This window comes from Podarcis erhardii (assembly GCF_964252035.2).
Source record: "Podarcis erhardii genome assembly, chromosome: 17".
Taxonomy (NCBI): Eukaryota; Metazoa; Chordata; class Lepidosauria; order Squamata; family Lacertidae; genus Podarcis; species Podarcis erhardii.
In genome coordinates, this window is record NC_138515.1 from 655,227 (window position 1) to 679,701 (window position 24,475).

A 24,475-nucleotide genomic window follows, 5' to 3' on the forward strand; every position below is an offset into this window, starting at 1 on the left:
AAAAGAAGCTAAATGAAGGATAACTAGAAGGGTGTGCCAGAAACAAGGATGGCGGCCAAACTGCTCGCGCAATGGCGTAGCAAAGCAAAGGGCTTGATACCCTTAGGATTCTCGATTAGACTTCCGGTTCCCGAATGCAATGGTCAGCAAGGGTGATGGAAAGACAACCGAATTAATGTTTAAAATCCTGGTTTCCTTCCTCCTTAATTTTCCATATTCACCAACAGCCCCATTCCCCAGGATAATTAACTACGAACCCCAAAATTAGACATTCCCCTTGGTGCTTAAAACAACCCCGAATTCTGTTCCAACAGCCGATGAGAGAGGGAAATAACTTTTTTGAAAAAGGTGCAGAGGGATGTCAACCGACAGAGGGCGTTATTTTTGTCAAGGCACAAAGCGAGAGGGAGTTTCGAACTCGGCCTTATTTCTACTTGTGCATTTCCATCCTCACGCACTTCCTAAGGGGGTCCTCACGGAAACCAGAAGGGGAGCTTTTTTTCTTGGAGCTGTCGGCTTCTGCCTCTTCGAGAAGGAGGCGGGCTTTGCGGCCTCCGCGGCCGCCCTTGCCCAAGATGGCGGCCCGCGGGGAACGCGGCCTCAAGGCCGCTACGGAGGCCGAGAGATCGGAGCGAGGAATTGCTGTACAGGAGCTCGATGGTGGTTAAGGAGGAGGAGGAGGAGCCTCGCTTCGGGTCACGTGAGCAGGAAGCGCCGAACCGCCGCCGGGTCGGGAAGCCTCGGCCTCCGGGCGCCGCGTCGCGCGAGGCCCCCTCTCGCCAGGCGAGGCAGGCACCTCGAAGCTCGCTCCCAGCGCCTTGGCTCTTGCTCCAGAGCTTTCCCTGCAAAAACCCGCTCTTTAAAGCGGAATCAGAACAAAGCTCTGGAGAAAGTGGGGGGGGCACTCACACGTGGAGCTTTAAAGGGGGGAGGTGGTGTGGTAATAATAATAATAATAATAATAATAATAATAATAATAATAATAATAATAATAATAATAATAATAATAATAATAAATTATTATTATTATTATTTATTTGTACCCCGCCCATCTGACTAGGTTGCCCCACCCACCTTGGGTGGCTTCCAGCATATATAAAAACGCAAAGGTAAGTGTGGATAAGGCCCCTACTGCCCATCATGTTACAGTTTCAGATTGCCGTTTCTGTAATTGGCCTAACAAGGAATGAAGGAATGCACCTTTTGCCGAATTCAGCCCATGCTCAGCACACAGATAAGATTAGGGGGAAATCCCACAGGATGAAATGGGATTTACTTCTGAGTGAACCTGCCTTGGATTAAGTTGGACCACACTTGGTGCAGAAGGTACTGGGGTTGCTCCAAAGGCAGAAATGGGGAACCTGTGACCCTCCTGGTGGTGGCTCCCGCCAGAGATTGCGGGAGTTGTAGTCCATCCACACCTGGGGCGGCTACTGCTTTCCTTTTGCCTTGGGTAAAGTATTTTCGCTCTACGTTTTCTGCAGAGGACATGACAAACAGTAGAACTAGCAAGCAGAGTGCTGCTGCTTTTATAGTGCATAATTGTATATAGTACATAATTCTTTACAGAACAACATAGAACAAAGACAAGAGCTTGCAATCTAGTCTTAGACAGACACCAATGGAGGGGGCAAAAGAGGTGAGCCGAGTGTGAGCAGATGCAGTTGCAGTTGCAGTTACAGGGGTTTCATTTCAGATGGCTCCAGCACAGAATGCAGGACCAGCTGAAGTATGTGAGGAGTTGGACCAGGTCATCCTCCACCTTTTTGATACTCTGGAGATGCTCCAAACCAAGAGGAAAGCTTTTAACAACTTGATAGAGCAGGTGAGACTTGGGTTTGGGGGAGTTGCATAAAGGTGAAGGGCACTTCTACCACCCCTGGGTCCCCTTCCTCCTCTCCTCCCCCCCCCCCACTCCATGGTTGCTGCTCTGTAGCCCTTTGCCCATTGCCTCTTGTGGGGATCTGGCCAAGAACAAAATTTTCTCAGAAGGTCGCCCAATGAGGAAGATTCTTTCTAAAGAGAGAAGCCTCATCTCTTAACATTTTGTGGTGGTTATTTCTTCCCCAGGGTTGGTTCTCGCTCTCCAAGTCCCGCTATGCCATGGGTAACAAATCTGTCTCTCCCCTTCAGTATGGACATCAGATGACTCCAATGGTTCAGGTGAAAACTAGGTGAGAGCAGGAAATATCAGAATTTGGAGGGTGGAATCCCATGGAGCAAGTGAGAGCCTATGAAATAACAGGAGAGGGGAGGCATAACAGCCAGTATTCTTTCCTGTTGGTTTTGGTGACTTCCAGCTTTATTTCTCTCCTTGACAGATTTTAGCTCTAGATGAGTATCTGTGCCGCTTGTATTACATAGAGGAGCTGACCAGAGCTGTCGGCCAACAACATCTGAAGGGCCACGAATTCCCTATTCCTGACTTAAATTGCAATTCCACTATTTACTTTTTGCAATAACATTTCAGCAGTACTTTCTTTGGGTGGAATCCAATGTGACACTAAGACGAATTTTTGGTCAATGCAAGAATTTCTGAAGTGAAGCAGGATATAACTTTTATGAAATAAATAACATTTCTGCTTGCAAATTTTTTTGAAGTGCTCTAAATCTGCTTTAGGGGCTCGAGCAACCCCTGGAAATCCTTGTGCTGACAGGATTCATTCGTGGAATCCCCCCCCCCCCCGTTTCCCTTATTGCCTAAATACTCATTTACACAGGGAGCACCAAATGGCGATACTGCCATTGCTTAGGGGAGTCTACCCCAATCTGGTGCCCTCCGGATGTTGCTGGACTCCAACTGCTATAATCCCAGACTGTGGAGGATGTTGGCTGGGGCTGATGGGAACTGTTAGCCAAATATCTGGAGGGTACCAGGTTGGTGGAGGCTCTTCTGAGGTCTACGAGTGAATTAGTTATTACTATAGATTCAATCTTACATTTTGCTGTTTCTCTGCTCTGTCTAGAAAGAAAGACAATGGTCAGATGAGGTTTCATGTGGTGTCAGAGGATGTGAAGGCTGCCAAACCAACAGCTCCAGATGCTGTGGAGGAAATTGGCCCAAGTGGGCAAGGTGAGGGTGCAAACCCCAAGGCTGGTCAGGATGGTAGATGTTTGGGACTACAGTAAACTGAGGATAGAGATGCTCTTATAACTTTGCCCCTGAAGGACCAGGTGCACAGCCTGGGAGTCATTTTGGACTCACAGCTGTCCATGGAGGCACAGGTCTATTCTGTGTCCAGGGCATCTGTCTACCAGCTCCATCTAGTACGCAGGCTGAGACCCTACCTGCCCGCGCACTGTCTTGCCAGAGTGGTGTATGCTCTGGTTATCTCCTCCTTGGACTACTGCAATGCGGTCTATGTGGGGCTACCTTTGAAGGTGACCCGGAAACTACAACTAATCCAGAATGCAGCAGCTAGAATGGTGACTGGGAGCGGCCGCCGAGACCACATAACACCGGTCCTGAAAGACATTGGTTCCCAGTATGTTTCCGAGCACAATTCAAAGTGTTGGTGCTGACCTTGAAAGCCCTAAACGGCCTCGGCCCAGTATACCTGAAGGAGCGTCTCCACCCCCATCGTTCAGCCCGGACACTGAAGTCCATCTCCGAGAGCCATCTGGCGGTTCCCTCGCTGCGAGAAGTGAAGTTACAGGGAACAAGGCAGAGGGCCTTCTGGGTGGTGGCGCCCGCCCTGTGGAATGCCCTCCCATTAGATGTCAAAGAAATAAACAACCAGCTGACTTTTAGAAGACATCTGAAGGCAGGCCTGTTTAGGGAAGCTTTTAATATTTGATGAATCATTATATTTTAATATTCTGCTGGAAGCCGCCCAGAGTGGCTGGGGAGACCCAGCCAAATGAGCAGAGTATAAATATTATTACTATTACTATTACTATTACTATTACTATTACTTGCCATAATGTCAGAATTACAGAAGAGGAGAGAGAGAAATCCTAGTTCTCAACAATAGGCCAGTGGCAGGGAACTGACTGGGGTGGGTGTGACCAAAGACTTAGAATGTTGTGTGTTTTTCTTACCGCTAAGTTCCTGCCTAGTAAAGGTGTTGCTTTAATGTTTCCAGTTCTACGATGGCGAAAAGGTCCAGGGAAAGCACAGGTTCCAGCCCAGCCCCCAAAGGCCTCCCACAAGGCTGCCGAGGGATCAGGGCATCAAAATCCCCTGACATGGTTTGGAATCCTTGTGCCCCAAAGCCTCCGACAAGCCCAAAGGACTTTCCAAGAAGGTGAGAGAAATGGCTGCTCATACACTCCACACAACCTGTTCTTCCTTCCCCTTCTCATTGTACCCCAAAGAGCAATGAAGAGTCTTCTGAGAGCACAGCCCTCGTTTCTCTTTCTGTCAAAAGGCATTGGGGCTGTACAGATGGGTAAATCTGAAAGTTGTCATTGATCCTGACACACTGTGGAAGCAAGCAGGGATGTTGCTCTGCCCCTGATGAAAGTCTTATGTGCCCAACACTGAAAGCTAGCTCAGCTGAATACCACAAGTGGCGGCAAGGACTGTGCTGTTACTTATACCCCTTTGAGTGATCATGGGATGGTGGATTTGGTCCCTCCAGAGACACACGTTTCCCAAAATCTCCTTTTCTGTTGCCTGAAGTCCTCTCAGTGAACACATCATACAGCTGCTGTGAGGAACCTTTGGCTCTCCATTGCTGCACTGCAAGTCTCCTCATTCCATTGTCTTTGTTGGCTGGGATTGATGAGACCTGGAGTCCCAACAACCTGTGGGGGACCACAGGCACCCCCCCTCCTGCCTGCCTTAGGGGGAATGTTCCAGGTTCTCTTCCATGATGCATCATCTCAACTGCCTCTCACCCTCTTCTGTTCTAGGAATTCAACTGGCTGCAGAAATCGCCTCGTTACAGAGTGACATTGAGACCACACAGAGACATTACCATGCATTGCTGGGGGAAAAGCACAAACTTGTAGCAAGGGAAAAGCAACGCTGCCCTTGAACAGCTATAACCATCTCTCGGCTGAGAGCATAGATAGAAGAATGGGGCCTGTATTTATTGGGATGCATCCCAGAAGCCGCTTGCTCCATGCATTTTTTAGCTGTACTTAATAAATAAGGGCTTCAGAAACGTCTGGAAACCTTGTTTGTGGAGATCTGTGTCCTAGTTCTTTTTGAAATGCTGGTCAGCCTTGTCCAGAGCCTTACTCTCATCCTGCCTTTTCCATAATTCTCAGGACCACATTACAATATGATTGTAGGTTTTTTCCTCTTATTTTTGTATGTTTTCAATCAGTGAGGGGGATGTCTTTGAAACAGATAAAGATCCAGTATTAACTCTTGTCTGCAAACACTGTTTAAAATCCTTTGGGCCACCTCTTCACTAGCTGAGGTCAAACTGAGATGAGGTACATAACATTTGGTAATGCTAGATAAAGGTAAAGGGACCCCTGACCATTAGGTCCAGTTGTGACCAACTTTGGGGTTGTGGCGCTCATCTCGCTTTATTGGCCAAGGGAGCTGGCGTATAGCTTCCGGGTCATGTGGCCAGCATGACTAAGCCGCTTCTGGTGAACCAGAACAGCGCACGGAAATGCCGTTTATCTTCCCACCAGAGCGGTACCTATTTATCTACTTGCACTGTGATGTGCTTTCGAACTGCTAGGTGTGCAGGAGCAGGGACCGAGCAACGGGAGCTCACCCCTTCGCAGGGATTCAAACCGCCGACCTTCTGATCGGCAAGTCCTAGGCTCTGTGGTTTAACCCACAGCGCCACCCACGTCCCAATGCTAGATAGAAAGGGACTATTTTATACTGTTTCTTTTTGGGGGGAGGGGAGTATAATTGTAGCACTGGAAAGAGATTCTGAGAGTCTTCTAGTCCACAAAGCAGGAATCTCAACTGAAGCATCCATGACAGATGACCATCCAACCTTTGCTTTAAAACCTCCCTTGCCACACCACTGAAATTAAGCAGCATAAAAATGTCGTGGATTTAAAATAGATTAACACTCTCTTCTCCTTCCTGCTACCCTAAAAGCTCCCGCAAATTTTCCAGAAAGTGATCCTACTTGGCCTCTGATACATCCTCTTTCTATCATTTTCTCCCTCAACATAAATTTCAAGTTTGTAGAATCAGAATTGTAAAGTTGGAAGGGATCCTGAGGCTCATCTAGTCCAAGCCCTGCAGTGCAGGAACATGCAGCATTGTATCCTGAGACAGATGGATCTAGGGATCAGACTTGCAACCTTGGCATTATCAGCACCTGCTCTAACCAGCTGAGCTGTTCAGGGCAGCCCTGCAGAGGGGGAGGGACAGTGCAGACTTACTTTGGAAATGATGTTATAATTATTATGGGAAGTAGTCATGTAACTGCATATTAAGGTGAATACAATGAGGCTTATATAAGCTCACAATACAGAAAATGTTTACATTCTTAAGTGTTACATCACACATAGTGTCAGAACTGACAGCTTGAATGTGTGAATGGTGTCCTTTGAAAAGGATTAAGATTGTGGGAGAGCTGTCAACAATTGAAGAGTGAAGGACTGGAAACCAGAGCAGAGAACAGCGCAGGGGCAATTTCACATGAGTTTGTAGCTTTGAAAAGATCACTATCCAGCCAGGATTGAACTGGGGTGACCAAGTGTGTTTACTCTCAGCTTTATGATCTAATTGATTCCTGCCAATATTTTACAGAAGAAGTTAAAGGATAGAGTGAAAAAACAAAGTTTGCAAGGGAGGGACACCGGTTGTGGGTGTGGCAACTGGAGGGAAAGGGAAGCATTGGAAAATCTGGTGCATTATGGGTGTAACAAGTAGAAGCAGATTAAGGTTTCTTTGTGGGTTTCTCAGCCGTTTGCAGAAGTGCTTGCAAAAGCAAGTACCGTACCTTGATATGACTGGCAAAAAGAGGATTTCCCCATTTCTGCTGCATTTCCTTGCTCTCTTTAGGTTCTAAGGCAAAAGCTCCTCCTCTATCTCACTCCCATATGGTCTAGCGGTTAGGATTCCTGGTTTTCACCCAGGCGGCCCGGGTTCGACTCCCGGTATGGGAATGGCAATCTCTTTTAATGCATGCCAGGATGGAGAATTAAATAGTATCAAAGAAACGGCGCGCCAAGAGTTTTATTTCTGATAGTGATCTACGTATGGAGAAACTGGGCCTGGCTGCCCCTCCTGAGCCTGGAGCGGCTGCCCTCTCAATGGCTTGCAACCTGGAGTGAGTTCTCTCCCGCGGCGCTGCAAGCGCGGCCGAGCCCGCCTTGGCCTTCCAGGAACAGAGCCAGCCAAGGGGAGCAGCGAGGCGGCTGCCAGGCCTCCAAGCAACTGCCCGTGAACCGGGCGGCGCATCTGCCGCAGGCCTCTCAGAGGTTATTGACCGGTCTCCATGCGCGACTGGAAGGCGGGGGGGGGGGACTGGTCGCCGCGGGGGGCAAATTCAAAGGCGCGCTTCCGCAATTGGTCAGTAGGCGTCGCACTTCAGCTCCCTTCGCTCACGCGTGCGCACGAGAGAGAGGTTTCGGGGGAGAAAAACCCACATTTCCCCCCGCAGTTGCCCGCTGCTGTCTTTGACCCGGGGGCTGAAGGTTCGAGCCCCACTCGGGGAATTTAAAAGTCTCAAAGCCATTCCAGCTTTTGTTTGCACCACCTTTTAATGCTCCTGAGGCTGTTTCTATAGAAGGCTCTTTGCGAACAGGAAGAGGAGGATTGGGTTTGCATCTGCTGAACTGCATTCGAAAGAGCGCTGGGCTTGAGGCTGCAACGGGGCTGGGATGGCCGCTCTTCTTACAAGTTCTGGTCTCTGTTCGCCGCAGGACAAGAGGTGGGGGGAGAAGAAGCCGGCGAGCCGGGCGGTGGGCGCGGATCCTGCGAAAGCAGCCGGCGGGCGCGCTCCCGTTCTCTGCCCGAGGGGGCTGGTTCCGGAGACTCCCGCAAGGAGGGCAAGGCAAGCGCAGCCTGAAATTCCGGCAAGCGGGCACAGGGAAGTGCAAACTCGCAGCCCCATCTACCGCAATGCCAAAATCCAGACACCCAAATTTTCCAGCAATCCTGCAGTTAAGCAGCTGCAATAATTTAGGGTTGCCATATTTCAAAAAGTAAAATCTAGGACACCCCGAAAGTTGTTGCGCTTCTTTTAGACAAACCCCAAAGTTGTTGAGCTTTTTCTTACAAAACCGCCCAAACACCGCGATTTCTCGAGTGACTTGCCTAAGATCCAGGCCAAAGCTGCGCCTCTGCCTTTGCAATAGGAAGGGGCGCGAGGATGCCATTCCCTCCTCTCCCCGGAGGGGGTAACGGGGAGCTTCTCTGTCCTGGACTGGCTCGTACATTACCCGATGCCTGTTCGCACTTCTCCCATATGGTCTAGCGGTTAGGATTCCTGGTTTTCACCCAGGCGGCCCGGGTTCGACTCCCGGTATGGGAAGAGTAGTCTTTTCCTGCCCCCGCTCTGCACAATTTGCCTTTTTTCAGAGGTTTGTGTGGCAGGTTAGGCTGGGTTAAGCGCTGCAGCCAATGTGCTTTGCACGGTACCCTCTTGTTTTGGAAGAGAAAAAGTGATCACAGACACACACAAATATATTCTTTCCCGAAGTAGAATAATATTACACTTGCTTATAGAAATCTTTCTAGGAAATGCTTTTGTTTCATTTTTCTTCCAAAAAAGAGAGAGAGAACAAATAGCATCATCCTGGTGCCAAGTGTGACCCGCTCTCCCCTGTCTTACAAGATTCAGCGAAGGAGGCTTCTGCCAGTCGCCTCCCATATGGTCTAGCGGTTAGGATTCCTGGTTTTCACCCAGGCGGCCCGGGTTCGACTCCCGGTATGGGAAGCTTTAAATTTTAGTTTCTCTCTTCCACTTAACATCTTGTAATTCAGTCTCCCTCCGCTTTCCACTTGTCCCAATCAAATGTGCTTCAGGTCATGATAACGCTCTTTATTTGCCTTTTTGAATGCGATGGGAAGCATGCGCGCCTTTTGCAGCTGGCCATCGCAGCAGCGCCACGAACTGGGGGAAAAGGAGGAGATCTGGGCGACTCCAGGGAACAAAAAGGGCACCTTCCCATACCGGGAGTCGAACCCGGGCCGCCTGGGTGAAAACCAGGAATCCTAACCGCTAGACCATATGGGAGCCGCTGCTCCGCGCTCTTCCGCGCGGCTTCCTCAGGGCCAGCGGGTCTCAGGGAGAGGCTCGTGCCCGGCAGGCGCGCCTCCTGCTGCGCGCGTTCCGCGTTCCCGCGGGGCTGCCGGCCAAGCGCGCCTCTCTCGGGAAGCGCGGCTGCCACGTTGGAGGGACCGGCCTGCTTTATGTACAGGATTTGTACGCCGCTTTGCGTGTTAGAGCAAAATAAAATAAAAGGAAGCGGTGCGTAATATTTTCTAATGAGATAAATAAGCAAAGCCGCTTGCTGCGCGCCCCGCGTCCCCGCGTGCACGCGCAGCCCCGGGAAGCGTCGCCATGGCAACGCGGGCCGGGAGGATGCTGGCGGGAGCCGGAAGTGCTCTCTCTCCCGGCCGCGTTTCCAAGGCGAGGATGCCCGTGACGGGCGGGGAGGGAGGCCAATGGGAGAGAGAGGCGGGCCTTGGCGGGAGCTGGTCCCGATGCTGCCGCTGCCGCCGCCGCCGCTCGGGGCTGCCGGGTGAGGGCGGGATGGAGGGGCCGGGCGAGGAGGCTGGCGGGGGAAGGGGATGGAGTCTCCCCAGGGGGCTGTCCCGGAATTGGGGCTGGTGGGGAGGGGGCCACTGGAAGAATGGGGGAGCAGCGGTGGAGGCAGAGGGACCAGCCATGGCCACCGGCAACCTGGGCCTCTGCTTGCCAGCCCACAGGGGGAAACCCGAAAGAGCCATCTGGGGGGGGGGCGCCTTTGCCACACACCTGCACCAAGAGGAAATTCCCCTCAGCATGTTGCTGGGCAGCGAGAGGGGGCAGGCTATCAGCAGTGCCCCGCTGCCTGGTGGGCAAGGGTGCTGTCCCAGACGGGTGGCAGAGAGCAATGGAGAGAGGAGGCCAAGGGGATGCAGGAATAACGGCTGCACAAGACCTGGAGACCAGGGAAATGTTTGGGGCAGAAGAAGGTTCCTTGGACCGGGGACAAGGGCAGGGTGTTGCAAAATGTACTGCTGTGTAGATTTTGAGGGAGGGCCGATTGTGGATGTCCGTCTGGGGGAAATGGCAGGGACGCCAAGGAAGGGTACAGCCTTTTGTGGGTTGTGGGACCAACAGAGAGGGTGCGGTTCTTTTGGTGGCATGGCAGCTGTAGAACAGTTGGTAGGGGGCAACTAGCACTTCTTGAAGCTTATGAGAGGAAAAAAGGATTCATCCCTCTGCACCCCTCCCCCTCCCCCCTCTGCTTTCCCACAGAGACAGTGGGGACCATGGGGCTGGTGGCTTGCAAAGGGCACTAGCCTCTGCCTGTGAAGAGGCCTCAACTCTGTGACCCCCTCCCCCCCCCATCATGGAGCCCCTGAAGGAGAGGGCTGGGTGGTGCGCAGGGTACCGGGGGGAGGAGGCTGTCGCTGAAATGAGACCCTTGCTGCAAGAGGACATTGGCCAGGTGAGTGCCACCAAGACCACCCATTGGAATGCCTGATCTTTTCTACCTGCCCCCCTGTATCCCTCTTTGGAGTTGCAGAGCCCTAATAAGCCCAGCGCCAGACTTGATCCAATAGCAAGGCTCTTCTTGTGTATGGAAACTCACAATAAGTGCCGGAGAAAGATAGCCAAAACACTGTGAATTCTGGCAACAGCAACAATTCACATGAGAATATTTCCTTCTGCATTGGCTGAGGATTGGCCACCTTACGCCCAGTTCCATTTCCCCTCTTTCTGCTGATCCTCCAGCAGCAGCAGTAACTGGGAGATCAGACCAGCACCCATCAGATTTCCAACCATGGGTGACCCTATGCCTCGCCAGCTATATTGGTAGGACCTCATTCTGCTGTGTGTGGTTTCTTTCAGGACGGCATTGCGATGGGGGTTGAGCCTACAGGCTGGGGAACAGATGACCCAGACTTAGAGGAGAATGAGGTTGGCACAGATCCTGTTCGGGTCATGATGTTGCCACTTCAAGCCCAGCATGCCATGGAGAAGATGGAAGAATTTGTCCTGAAGGTGAGTGACATATGTGGCTGGGAAGTGCCTGTGAACAGTCCTGGCTCAAAACAAGCCTCCTTGGGCACTCCCTGTTTTTCTTGCTTCACTCTTCCTCAGTTTTGCCCTGAGGAACTGGACACCAGTTCTCCCCCAGCTGTCTGGCCGTCCTCTCTTCTTCATTTTATGGGCTGCTACCCAATCAGTGCTAAGGCAAACTGGGCATGTCATAAAAGTGCCCACGGGTCTGATACTATGACTTCAGCTACTGCCCATTGGCCTCCTCCCCAGCTTCGCAAGGTGCAGGGAAGCTCAACAGTCACACAACCCTGGAGAAGAGGGGGAGATGGAGTAGTGTAGTCTTGGGCAAGAGGCTCTCCTCTCTGCCATGACACCCCGCTCTGAGCCAGCTCTCAGGGCCAAGCCCAACGGGGCATAGTATCTGGAAGCCAGTGAAGAGAAAGCAGCCCAGTGGTGCTCCCTCTCTCCTGATGGGGTCCCCTGGAGGCCCTCGACTGAGGGAGGCCATGGGCAAGGGAGAGAAGGCCACACAAAGTGCAAAAAGGACTGGCCTGAGGGGTCAGGAAACAGAAAAGGAGGCTGCTGCACAGGAGGAGGAGGACTGCTGCTGGGTTCAGGCAAGTGACAACTAACAGGGTGGGGCTTTGAGGGCCTGTGGCAACCCCACTGGTTGGTTGACCTCAGAATTAATTGCATGGTTTCACCAACCACTGCATTTATTTATATATTTTAAGATATTTATATACCTTGGCAAAAAACCAACCAAAACCCACAATAAACAAACAACCGTGGCATTTATATAAGCACATTTCAAATGTTCAAAGCTTTACCATAGCCCTGTAAGGTAGGCCAGCATCATTATTGCCCCACATTGCAAATGGCGGGCTGAGAGAATTGGCAGCACTGCTAAGGCCTACTGAGTGTGTTTATGGTGAAGTGCCAAAGCAGACAAGATGAAGCAAGATCCTTATTTGTATATTTACCTGTCTGCCACACTCATGTGTAATGAGTTTGGAGGTCTGGCTTGTTTATTTATTTTACACCAAAAGGTGACATGAGAATGATGGGAACGGGGACACCCACACATTGCCACCTTATCGTCTGCCCCGGTCTCCTGGGCTGCTTCACCTCCAGTGTCTGTCAGGCTGGGAGAAAAGTGCCTGGGCTAATGGAGGTGGGAGCACCCCGTACTATGCCCCAAACATGCTCCTGCCCCACACCTTATACTTAGTGGGTCAGATGCATGAGCAACAAGCATGGAAGACCAGGTCACCTCTGCTGTGGCCCTGAGGTGAGGATGCTTGAACCAGGCTGCAGACTAATACCCACTGACCTGGGAGTAAGCCCCATTGAACTCAGTGGGACTCTGAAAAGGTATTTATGGGATTGCCTTTGTTGCCAGAGTGTTGAGCGGGGAGGGAACTGCGTTCTGTTCCCCCTTCAGCCGTGAAGCTGAATCCACAGAGAACTCTTGGCTTTGCTTCACCAAAGCAGCCCTGGAGGTTGTTGTTTTCTTTACAGAATATTCTCAGCACTCGTAAAAGCCACATCTTCTGTGTTCCTTATGAAATGCAATGACACTTTAAAACTTCCTTATGCTTGCTGTAAAAAAATTCTCTTTAGAGCAGTGTCCCCACCCCCATTTTTAAAAAAATAAATGAAGCATACAGAATCAGCACACATGTACATACTTTTGATACTGGGGGAACAGTTTGATTTTAGTTTACTTTTTTGAATTATGGAGACACAGTTCACTCTTACAAAAGATGAATACCATATTATTCTAGTTCAGCTAGAATAGTTCAGCTCCTAGTATAATCAACAGGCAATATCCTTTCCTGTACCTTAGCCTCAGGCTGCACTCACAGTACTGCTCACTCTGCACCCAGTGTGCTCCCACCACGGGTTGCAGAAGTGGGGTACACGCATTAACCACAATCCATGCCTATCCTTTATCTACTGTATGCTGTCATTTAAAAAAAAATGAAGTTCTATGTTTCATTGTGTTTCTCCTCAAAACAGCTCCGACCGAAGTTCAAAAAGAGAACAGCCTAGCTGCATTTTAAGCCAGTAATGTCTACACAGCCTCCGTCTTTTCTCCCGTTGTAGGTCTGGGAGGGCCGCTGGCGTGTCATGCCTTATGATGTGCTGCCTGACTGGCTGAAGGACAATGACTTCCTCCTCCATGGGCACCGGCCGCCCATGCCCTCCTTCCGTGCTTGTTTCCGAAGCATCTTCCGCCTCCACACGGAGACAGGCAACATCTGGACACATCTGCTTGGTCAGTCATGGGGCTCTGCTCCGCACAGCAAGAACCTGGTGTGGAGGGGGAAGAGGAAGGGGGCGATCTGGATTAGCTTCCTTCTTCTTCTGTGTCTCACATCATAGCAAACTATTTCAGCTTCAGAATATAGCTACCATCTTATTGTTAATATTTTTTAAAAATCAGCATGAAAGATACTTAACAGGTAACACAAATATGGTTCACTGATGGTGTTTCCTGACAGTCTGCATTCTAATCACTATGTTAGTGAGCTTCACTTTTCATATACAGTGGTACCTCAGTTTTTGAATGTAATCCGTTCCGGAAGACTGTTCGAATTCTGAAACATTTGAAAACTGAAAACTCAATAGCCGACAGCTAGGCCTCAGGATCTTGCACCCAGCAGAAGCTGCGTGGCATGTTCGACTTTCGAGGCATGTTCGAAAATTGAAGCACTTCCGGGTTTACAGCCTTCGAAAACCGAAATGTTCGTCAATTGAGACATTTGAAAACCAAGGTACCACTGTATTAGTAAGCTTCAATGTTTATTGTGCAAGTACTCAGGGCAGAACATTAGACTTGTTTACCTCTGTTTGCTTGTTTATTTTGCATAGGCACCTCTCTTGTGCTGCAGGGAAACTGTGTGTGAGAGAGAGATAAGGGGGGATGGGACACAGGTTCAGGTTTTTCCAGTTGACACCCCTGACTTCATGGGGAAGTGACCACAGACCGCCAGGTCTCTATTTGTGCAGGGCTGCTGGTGACCTCTGCCTGCTTCTGGCAGAGCAGAGTCATTTCCTCCAAATTCCTGAGAGGATCACCCTTTCAGTGTGGTTGAGGTATGTGGAGACACCTAGAAAGAGATGTGGGCAGCTTTCTTCTCTTCCTCTCCCAGGGTTCCTCTTCTTCTTGGTCTTGGGCATTGGATACATGATCAGCCCCAACATGAAGTACGTTGCCCCCATCCAGGAGCGTGTTGTCTTTGGAATGTTCTTCTTGGGAGCCATCCTTTGCCTCTGCTTCTCCTGGCTGTTCCACACAGTCTACTGCCACTCAGAGGAGGTTTCCCGCACCTTCTCCAAGTAAGTCTACCGCCTGCCTGCTTCACCTGCCCCCCCCCAGGTCTTCTGGGACACATGGGAAGTGGGAGACGGTGAGGAGCAAGAGTATCTTCCATGGCACTGAAGCTCTCAAGAGACACAAGTGCTTGGAGCATCAGTAGGGAGCTCTTCTCTGGCTGGCGATAGATGCACGGACGGTTTTAAGAGAGTCAAAGTCCTTGTGGTAGGGTGGCCATGTGTCCTACTTTACAGAGGACTATCCTCTATTTCTGAAGGGCTGTCAGGGGCCATCACTTTATCTGAAGGTATTCTCTATGGGAGGGCTGCTCAGGTTTAAATATAGAGGGAGGGGGCCCTTGAAGTTGCCTCTCAGCCAGGGTGGATTTGATTTTAATCACTAGGCAGTAAGACTTGATTTAAATTATTTTTTTACAGAAAGACTCATTCTTGCTGGTATCATCTTAATATTTACAACCAGATGAAGGCTTCATTTTTGGAATAATAAATAGTTTTTAATAAGTAGTTTTTACAGTTATATCAAAAAATACTGATTTGGTTATACTATTAGAAATACATAGATAATTATGAAATTATTGTGAGGTTTAATAAGTTAACTGTTTCTATTTGGACAACTTTTCTGCTGTACTTGATTGGAAGGAGAAAAATAAAAATTTTCTTAATAACAATTTAAACAATTTATTTAACTAAAACAATAACATTATAGCCTATGTATCCATAACTGATGTATCCATAACTCCATAACTGAGTTTTAGCACACATGAAAAACTTAAAACAAATCCTTATTTCCTAATGAATAGCCTTTGGACTATCATGTAACTTAAATAGAAAACTATCTTTAGAAAGATTCTTTCCTCCAAAAGCATTTTATTTTAAAAATCCAATTTAATTTTTAAAAAATCCAATTTAAATAATAAAACCCGATTTTTTATTTTAAAAAATCATTGATTTTTATCCGCCCTGCCCTCAACAGTTAGCAGCACCTGCTCAGAAGACAGAGCCAGCTGGCAAGCTGTCCAAGTCTTCCCTACTAGGGTGAGGTGGTGTTCATTTCCATTTAATTATCATAATTATTTCTTAATTTGCAGCTGTGCGTATAAGTTACCATGTGCAAATTTTATGCAGATTGGTGCCCTTCTTTTTGCCCTGTTTTGTGCTGATGTGTCACTCTGTCCTTCTGTGCTGCCATAATGCCAAGCATTGAGAGCCAGTGTGGTGTAGTGGTTCAGAGCGGTGGATTCGTAATCTGGTGAACCGGGTTTGCGTCTCCGCTCCTCCACATGCAGCTGCTGGGCCAGTCACACTTCTCTGAAGTCTCTCAGCCCCACTCACCACACAGAGTGTTTGGTGTGGGGGAGGAAGGGAAAGGAGAATGTTAGCCGCTTTGAGACTCCTTCGAGTACTGATAAAGTGGGATATCAAATCCAAACTTTTCTTCAAACTCTTCTAGCATACAGTCCCTGTGCCTCAATGGGGCCTACCCTGGGCTCCCCTTTTAAAGAAATTTCTAGCATGTCGATCAGCATCAGCTGGCTAGGTCTGGGAGCCCCCTTTAAATTTCCCACAATGCCCCCCAACCAAGTGCTGCCTGGGGGCAGCATGAGAAATTCAAGCATCTCCCACATTGGCCTCAGCAGCACATGCCATGTGAGGGGCATCATGGGAAATTCAAGCAGCCTCCTGGTGCTGGGGGAGGGCTGCCTGCTCTGTCTGTCTACTGGCAAGCCCACCCTGCTTTCTGTTGTGCAGACTGGATTACTCTGGAATCGCCCTGCTCACCATGGGCAGTTTTGTTCCCTGGCTCTATTACTCCTTTTACTGCTCACCTCAACCCCAACTCATCTACCTCGTCATCATTTGTGTCCTGGGCGTCACGGCCATCATGGTGTCGCAGTGGGACCACTTTGCCACCCCACAGTACCGGGCCGTCCGAGCAGGTAATCATGCACAATTGTCGTTTTGGCATTGCTTGTGATGGATCGGGCCCCATTGGAGAATTTCCTTAGAACACACCCATGTAGTTAGAATGCTGTAGGCTCTGAAAGTGCCAGAACACAGCTGGACCCTCAGAATGGATCTCATTCTGATAAATGCATTTCCCAGTTGAGATATAGTACTTCTACACCAGGAATCACTTTGGAAATCAAGCTCGGTTAAAATAGTTCTGTTTACTAGCAAAATACAAATTTTTACAGAGCAAAAGCTTAACTTGAGGGTAGTTCAAAAATACAACCAGGATGATCCAGGGTCTGGAAACCAAGCCTTCTGAGGAGTGGTTGAAGGAGCTGGGTATCTTTAGCCTGGAAATGAGACTGTAAGGAGATAGGGTAGCCATCTTCCAATATCTCAAGGGCTGCCCCATGGAAGAAGGAACAAGCTTGTTTTCTCCTGCTCTGGAGGGGAGGACCTGAACCAATGGCTTCAAGCTCCAAGAAAGGAGATTTGGACTAAACATCAGGAAGAACTTTCTGACAGTCAGAGCTATTTGATAGTGGAATGGACTCCCTTGGAAGGTGGTGGACTCTCTTTCCTTGGAGGTTTTTAAACAGAGGTTGGATGGCCATCTGTCATGGATGCTTTAGTTGAGATTCAGCACCAGATGACCCTTGGGGTCCCTTCCGAGTCTAGAAGTCTATGATTCTGTGACATGGCCAAAGTGTGCAGTAACACACTGTTAAAGGCATTTTTCCCACTTGGAAGCTAGTAACAGGATTAGTACATAACAATGTGTGGAACTAGAGTAGCATAATGGCAAAAAGTTTAGTGGGAGAGCCAGACTTTAGTTCAAGTCTCATCCTATGGCTATAGATGAGGGTTAGCCAATCTAGCACCTCTATATATTGTTGGACTCCAACTCTCTTCAACCCTGACCACTGGTCATGCTGGCTGAGAATGATGGGATCTGGAGTCTAGCAATCTGAATTCCATGGAATATTTTAATACCTATTTTTAATACTATCCTGTTTTATTTTATACTGTTGTAAAATGCTTAGAGATTTCATTTACAGTTACAGATAGGTAGCCGTGTTGGTCTGCCATAGTCAAAACAAAACAAATTCCTTCCAGTAGCACCTTAAAGACCAACTAAGTCAGTTCTTGGTATGAGCTTTCGTGTGCATGCACACTTCTTCAGATACACTGAAACAGAAGTTTCCAGACCCTTCTATATAGTGAGAAGGTGGGGAGGGGTATTACTCAGAAGGGTGGTGGGAATGGGTGATTGGCAGATAGCTGTGATGAGCCTGTTGACGACTCTTAACTACTACAATAGGTCTTACAGGAAAAAGCAAGGGGTGAAAAGGTGAAAAATGGCTTTGTCATGTATAATGAGATAAGAATCCAAGGTCTTTGTTCAGACCAGGTTTCTCCATGGTTTTGAGTTTGGTGATAAGTTGTAATTCAGCAGCTTCTCTTTCCAGTCTATTTCTGAAATTCCTTTGTAGTAAAACAGCTACTTTGAGATCTTGTATAGAATGTCCTGGGAGATTGAAATGTTCTCCTACTGGTTTCTCTGTCTTGTGATTCCTGATGTCTGATTTATGTCCGTTTATTCTTTGCACCCGCATGGCCCCACAGTATGCCAACATCTTCATGGCAGATTTAGAACAACGTTTCCTAAACTCCTACCCACTCAAACCTCTCTTGTACCTGCGATACATTGACGATATTTTTATCATCTGGACACATGGTCAACAGACCCTGGACACCTTCCACCAGAAATTCAATGATTTTCACCCCACAATCAACCTAACAATGAATCAATCTATGCAAGAAATACATTTTTTGGACACTACTATAAAAATACAGGATGGACACATAGACACCACCTTATACCGTAAACCAACTGACCGACAAACATATCTACATGCCTCTAGCTACCATCCCAAACATACCAAACAGTCCATTGTATATAGCCAGGCACTACGTTACAGCCGCATCTGTTCCAATTCTACAGACAGAGACTCTCACCTAAGAGATCTACAGCAAACCCTTTTAGAACTAAAATACCCAGCAGATGAAGTTAGACAACAGATCAACAGAGCCAGACTGATACCCAGAGAGAACTTGCTGCAAGACAGACCCAAAAAAGAAAATAACAGAACACCTCTAGTCATCACATACAGCTCCCAAGTTAAAACAGTACAACGCATCATCAGAGATCTACAACCTCTCCTGAACAATGACAGTTCTCTTTCTCAAGCTCTGGGAGGAAGACCTTTCATTGCCTACAGACAGCCACCCAGTCTTAAACAACTCCTAACCCACAATAATACTACAACCAGACCTAACACGGACACTGGCACCAGAGCCTGCAATAAACCCAGATGCCAACTTTGCTGCCACATACACCTGGACAACACCATTACTGGCCCCAACAACATCACACATACCATCTCGGGACTATTTAATTGCTCATCGTCTAACATTGTGTATGCCATAAAATGCCAACAGTGTCCTTCAGCTCTCTAAGACCTTACGCCAAAGAATAAACGGACATAAATCAGACATCAGGAATCACAAGACAGAGAAACCAGTAGGAGAACATTTCAATCTCCCAGGACATTCTATACAAGATCTCAAAGTAGCTGTTTTACTACAAAGGAATTTCAGAAATAGACTGGAAAGAGAAGCTGCTGAATTACAACTTATCACCAAACTCAAAACCATGAAGAAACCTGGTCTGAACAAAGACCTTGGATTCTTATCTCATTATACATGACAAAGCCATTTTTCACCTTTTCACCCCTTGCTTTTTCCTGTAAGACCTATTGCAGTCGTTAAGAGTCGTCAACAGGCTCATCACAGCTATCTGCCAATCACCCATTCCCACCACCCTTCTGAGTAATACCCCTCCCCACCTTCTCACTATATAGAAAGGTCCGGTGACTTCTGTTTCAGTGTATCTGAAGAAGTGTGCATGCACACGAAAGCTCATACCTAGAACTAACTCAGTTGGTCTTTAAGGTGCTACTGGAAGGAGTTTGTTTTGTTTTCATTTACAGTGAAATGGCATACAAATTTTAATAAATAAATTAAATAAAAATACAATTAAAAAGCATACAGCATCTAGCACAGTACAGTACAATTGCTACCACAGACAGAAAATCATTGAGGGGTCTGTCAAGACCCCTAGCAATTTTCAAGTGGTCCTGGTGCAGGAGCAGGGAGTCTGTGAACCATTGGTCTAGATAATTCGGCTTCTTTGTACATGCTCTTCTATTCTCCATATTTGACGTTAAACTTTAGTTCCAGGATTGAGACCAGATAAGGCCTTCTTTCTATTAATCCCTGAGAGGAGCTCATCCACACAGTGACCTTTCCTATTTCTTGGACAGGGGTGTTCCTGGGCCTGGGGCTGAGTGGCTTGGTGCCCACACTCCACTTCATGATTGCTGAAGGATTCATCAAGGCGACGACTGTGGGGCAGATCGGCTGGCTCTTCCTCATGGCAATCCTCTACATCTTGGGTGTGGGCCTGTACGCTGCCCGAATCCCCGAACGCTTCTTCCCGGGCAAGTGTGACATATGGGTACGTGTTGTGTGGGAGGAACTGGCCTTTGGGGTGTCTAAGGGCAAGATAAAAATTGTGAGTCTGAATTCCCTGGATCTTCATGTCAGGTTTGGAATATCTCCTTCCTCAAGGGACAATAAAGCTCAGAGTTGGAAGACACACTTGGCCACAGGATGTCAAAAGGGTCAGGGGATGCAGAAGCCCTTTTTCTGCCCAAGACCCAAGAGAATAATAATAATAATAATAATAATAATAATAATAATAATAATATTTTATTTATATCCCGCCCTCCCCAGCCAAGGCCGGGCTCAGGGCGGCTAACAAGCAATAATAAAAATAAGTTGAATAAATACAACTTTAAAACAAAATTAAAATACATTAAATATTGAAACATTAAAATATTAAAATGTAGCCTCATTGCAGGAGGAGAAAGGAAAAGAAAAAAGAAAGAGGGGAAGAGAATCAAATTGGCTCCAAGCCAAAGGCCAGGTGGAACTACTCTGTCTTACAGGCCCTGCGGAAAGAAATCAGATCCTGCAGGGCCCTGGTCTCATGAGGCAGAGCGTTCCACCAGGCCGGAGCCAGAGTGGAAAAGGCCTTGACTCTGGTTGAAGCTAATCTAACTTCCTTAGGGCCCAGGACCACTAGGGTGTTGCTATTTATGGACCTTGAGGCTCTCCATGGGGCATACCGGGAGAGGCGGTCCCGTCGGTACGAGGGTCCTAGGCCGTGAAGGGCTTTAAAGGTCAAAAGCAGCACCTTAAATCTGACCCTGTACTCCACCGGGAGCCAGTGCAGCTGGAAAAGCACTGGGTGAATATGCTCCCATGGCAGAGACCCCGTGAGGAGCCTCGCTGCAGCATTCTGCACCCGCTGGAGTTTCTGGGACAGCTTCAAGGGCAGCCCCGCATAGAGTGAATTACAGTAGTCAAGCCTGGAGGTGACCGTCACATGGATCACTGTGGCCAGGTCAGGGCGGGAAAGGTAAGGGACCAACTGCTTGATGCGGTGAAGATGGAAAAATGTCACCTTGGCTGTTGCTGTAACCTGCGCCTCCATGGAAAGGGAGGCGTCAAGGATTACACCCAAACTCTTAACGGAAGGCAATGGCACTAATTGGGCCCCCACAAGAGAAGGCAGTTGGTCCCTCATCCCTATGCCATCCCGACCCAGCCAGAGGACCTCTGTCTTCGAAGGATTTAGTTTCAATCGGCTCCCACAAAACCATCCAGCCGCAGCTTCCAAGCATCTGGTCAGTGTGTTCGGGGTCGAGTCGGTGTGGCCATCAATCAGCAGATAGAGCTGAGTGTCATCAGCATATTGGTGACAGCCCAGCCCAAAGCTCCGGATAATCTGGGCAAGGGGGCGCATAAAGATGTTAAAAAGCATCGGGGAGAGAATTGCGCCCTGCGGCACTCCACACACCAAGGAGTGGTGCAACGACATTTCCCTCCCTAGTGCCACCCTCTGACCCGACCAGAGATAAAAGAGCACAGCCATTTATGGGCTATGCCCTGTATCCCCACGTCGGCGAGGCAGTGGTCCAGAAGATCATGATCGACCATGTCAAAGGCTGCTGACAAATCTAAAAGGATCAGCAGTCCTGACACGCCTCGATCCAGTTGTCTACGGAGATCATCTGTTAGGGCAACCAGAGCCATCTTGGTCCCGAAACCAGGACGGAAACCGGACTGAAATGGATCTAAAGCCGATATTTCCTCCAGAAACCTACAAAGCTGTTCAGCAACCGCTCTCTCAATTACCTTACCCAGATATGGAAGATTTGAAACTGGGCGGTAATTGGATAGGTCTAAAGGATCTAGTGAAGTTTTCTTTAAGAGCGGACACACCACTGCTTCCTTCAATTCCCCTGAGAATATCCCCGTGCCAAGGGACAAATTGATAATTTCAACCAGCGGGGTCCGCGCAACATCTGGACACACCCTAATCAGCCAAGACGGGCATGGATCAAGGAGGCAGGTGGTGGGCCTACCAGCTTAGAGGAATCTATCCACATCAGCAGGGAGTATCCGATCGAAATGGTCCAACACTGGACCTGAAGTCAGTCGAGGGGCCTCCAGTTCAGTCACTGTATCTAAACTGGCAGGGAGGTCACAGCAGAGCAACAGGACTTTCTCCGCAAAAAAGCTCGTGAATGCCTCACAGCTGTGGGTCGAATTTGTGCTTAAATTTGGTTGTCCTCCTAAGGGCATTATTGACTTAATTATTCTAAAAAGTTGTGCCGGGCGAGAGCTAGTGGATGCAATGGTAGCTGCAAAGTAAGATTTCTTAGCAGCTTTCATAGCCATCTCATAGGCTTTCATAAGCGTCCTCTAAGATGTTCTTGAGGCTCCGTCACGAGTCCGTCGCCATACTCGCTCTAGCCGTCTGAGATCCCGCTTCATTTTCCGGAGCTCCTCAGTAAACCAAGGGGCCCGGTTTCAACGGGGTCACAGGATCCATCAGCCTTCGCGGACGAGCCCAAATAGGCTCGCCACCGGAGCAGGGGAGGAGCGGGAAGTCAGTTTGGCTTTCAGAGTGTAGTGATCAGATCATGGCACTTCCACAGGGGGGAGCATGATCGCATCTATGCCAGCCCCAAAGATCAGATCCAGCGTGTGGCCTGCTTGATGAGTGGGGCCCAAAAGAAACTGGGAGAGCCTTAGTGTTGCCATGGAAGTCACTAGGTCCAGAGCCTGTGAGGAGGGAGTGGCATCGGCATGGACGCTGAAATCTCCCAAAACCAGTAGGCTTGGGAACCCCAAGGCCCAGCCCGCCGCCACCTCCAGCAGGTCTGACAGGGTCTGAAGAATCAGATTTAGCAACACTGGCACAAGGAAGCCCCACCATTTTTGTGATATTAATGCTTGAATTTATTTAAGCTTCCTGTAAACCAAGAATGGGGAACCAGAGGTTGTTGGATTCCAGATCCCACCAGCTCCAGACAGCACAGCCAAGGGTCAGGGGCTGATGGGAGCTGTAGTCCAGCAACATCTGGGGGGTCATGAAGGCCCCATCCCTGATCTAAAATACAATGCAATACAAAATGAGACAATGCAATCGTTATACAGTGGTACCTTGGGTTACAGACGCTTCAGGTTACAGACACTTCAGGTTACAGACTCCGCAAACCCAGAAATAGTACCTTGGGTTAAGAACTTTGCTTCAGGATGAGAACAGAAATTGCAGAACTACGGCGGCGGCAGGAGGCCCCATTAGCTAAAGTGGTACCTCAGTTTAAGAACAGTTTCAGGTTAAGAATGGACCTCCGGAACAAATTAAGTTCTTAACCAAGAGGTACCACTGTACCTGAAAAACCTGGCCTGGTTGAGAAATAGCTAAGTGTCCATTAGAGTTGCTTCTTTCTGTCTCTCTGGGCAGAAATCTTGCACTTTTGACAGCTTCACAACAGTCAGATGTTCAACTGGTCTGGCTTTTCACCCAGCATGGAAAAGCATTGATGCAGTAAGGTTCACTTTAGATATTTCTGTCTGTCGTGGAGCTGTAAAATGCAAAGCAAATTGGCCAGAATGAAGGAAGCAGTTCTAGTGGCATTGCAGCTTTAGATGGTGCCTCAACAATGCCTACTTCTGAGTGAACAGAACTCACACAGTTTAATGAAGAATACAAGTGGCTTAGGCAGGCTGCATTCGACAAGTGTGTTGGGTACCTTTTAAAATTAAGCACTAAACTGGGAAACGAAGCATTACTGGCTTCTCTGGGCCATTGTTTCCCTCCAGGTTTTTTGTTTAAACCCGTTGGTGGGTTTAAAGTAGGGATGGGGGAACGGGAACCTCTGTCCCTCCAAATGTCATTAACCTCTGACCCCCCCTTGGTCCCAGCCAGCAGGAGCAGTTGTTGAAGATGATGGGCTTGTAGTGCTGGTTCCCCATCGCTGGTTCACAGGGGTTGGGGGGAAGCAACTCTCCAGCCGGCAAGCCTCACGTGGAGAGAGCCCATGCCATCAGAAACCCTGGGTTCAGCTTCTTTCTCTCTCTCTTTCTTTCTCTCTCTCCCCCCTCCTGCTCCCTCTTCTTCCTGCTCCAGTTCCACTCCCACCAAATCTTCCATGTGCTGGTGGTGGCGGCTGCTTGTGTCCATCTCCATGGGGTCTCCCAGCTGCAAGCGTTCCGCTCTTCCTTGGGGGGCACCTGCACCGAGAACACTGTGCTCTGATAGCCTTCCTAGAGCAGACTGACCACCTCTCATGGACAAGGGCAGCCCTTCACACTGCACTCCGTATGGACCAAGAGGACAGGACCTCCCCCCCCCTTATTAAGGGCACTGCACCTGTTTGAGGAGGGGGCTGTTCCTCCCTTCTCCTTCCTTCCTTTGAAGAAAATTGCTGTGTCTCAGATCTTTTTATTCTTGGGGGCAGGGGCTTCCTTTTCTCCCCATCAGGGCAGCTCTCTCGTGTGTGCACACACATGCACAAAATGCCAGAAGGTATTTAAATTAGGATGAGGAACCAAAGTAATGGAACAGGACTAAAACAGTCCCTGGAAACAGCTTAGGACTCCCCTAGCCA

At 48.7% G+C, this 24,475-nt stretch overlaps 2 protein-coding genes across 8 annotated transcripts; both read left to right on the forward strand.

The window, feature by feature from the left end:
• The first annotated feature begins 33 nt into the window (after positions 1 to 33).
• Positions 34 to 5,134, forward strand: VMA22 (vacuolar ATPase assembly factor VMA22). Of its 3 annotated transcripts, XM_081844672.1 has the most exons (6): positions 969 to 1,109; positions 1,697 to 1,825; positions 2,071 to 2,174; positions 2,967 to 3,073; positions 4,086 to 4,247; positions 4,858 to 5,134. In XM_081844672.1, the coding sequence occupies exons 2-6, from the start codon at positions 1,697 to 1,699 to the stop codon at positions 4,980 to 4,982; spliced, it is 627 nt and encodes a 208-aa protein (XP_081700798.1). In that variant the 5' UTR covers positions 969 to 1,109; the 3' UTR covers positions 4,983 to 5,134. The 3 variants fall into 3 exon arrangements, with proteins under 3 accessions (XP_081700799.1, XP_081700800.1, XP_081700798.1); XM_081844673.1 differs by lacking the exons at positions 1,697 to 1,825; positions 2,071 to 2,174 and adding an exon at positions 34 to 142 and having other exon boundaries at positions 1,061 to 1,109; XM_081844674.1 differs by lacking the exons at positions 1,697 to 1,825; positions 2,071 to 2,174 and adding an exon at positions 561 to 663 and having other exon boundaries at positions 1,061 to 1,109.
• A 4,343-nt stretch (positions 5,135 to 9,477) lies between these two features.
• LOC309332008 (adiponectin receptor protein 1-like) lies at positions 9,478 to 24,302 on the forward strand. 5 transcript variants are annotated; one of them, XM_081844640.1, is made up of 8 exons: positions 9,877 to 10,084; positions 10,344 to 10,536; positions 10,941 to 11,093; positions 13,203 to 13,374; positions 14,252 to 14,438; positions 16,185 to 16,372; positions 19,772 to 19,965; positions 23,995 to 24,302. In XM_081844640.1, the coding sequence occupies exons 2-8, from the start codon at positions 10,438 to 10,440 to the stop codon at positions 24,121 to 24,123; spliced, it is 1,122 nt and encodes a 373-aa protein (XP_081700766.1). In that variant the 5' UTR covers positions 9,877 to 10,084; positions 10,344 to 10,437; the 3' UTR covers positions 24,124 to 24,302. The 5 variants fall into 5 exon arrangements, with proteins under 5 accessions (XP_081700765.1, XP_081700764.1, XP_081700766.1 ...); XM_081844639.1 differs by lacking the exons at positions 9,877 to 10,084; positions 23,995 to 24,302 and adding an exon at positions 9,478 to 9,621 and having other exon boundaries at positions 19,772 to 20,283; XM_081844638.1 differs by lacking the exon at positions 23,995 to 24,302 and having other exon boundaries at positions 9,857 to 10,084; positions 19,772 to 20,283.
• The last annotated feature ends 173 nt before the right edge of the window (positions 24,303 to 24,475 follow it).

Excerpts from the sequence above, each read along its gene's own strand:
- LOC309332008 (XM_081844639.1), top strand. The coding sequence starts at position 10,438 with ATGGAGCCCCTGAAGGAGAGGGCTGGGTGGTGCGCAGGGTACCGGGGG. Across the intron at positions 10,537-10,940 it reads TGCAAGAGGACATTGGCCAG|GACGGCATTGCGATGGGGGT; the intron begins GTGAGTGCCACC and ends GGTTTCTTTCAG. Across the intron at positions 16,373-19,771 it reads GTACCGGGCCGTCCGAGCAG|GGGTGTTCCTGGGCCTGGGG; the intron begins GTAATCATGCAC and ends TTTCTTGGACAG.
- VMA22 (XM_081844672.1), top strand. The coding sequence starts at position 1,697 with ATGGCTCCAGCACAGAATGCAGGACCAGCTGAAGTATGTGAGGAGTTG. Across the intron at positions 1,826-2,070 it reads TTAACAACTTGATAGAGCAG|GGTTGGTTCTCGCTCTCCAA; the intron begins GTGAGACTTGGG and ends TTTCTTCCCCAG. Across the intron at positions 4,248-4,857 it reads CCAAAGGACTTTCCAAGAAG|GAATTCAACTGGCTGCAGAA; the intron begins GTGAGAGAAATG and ends CTTCTGTTCTAG.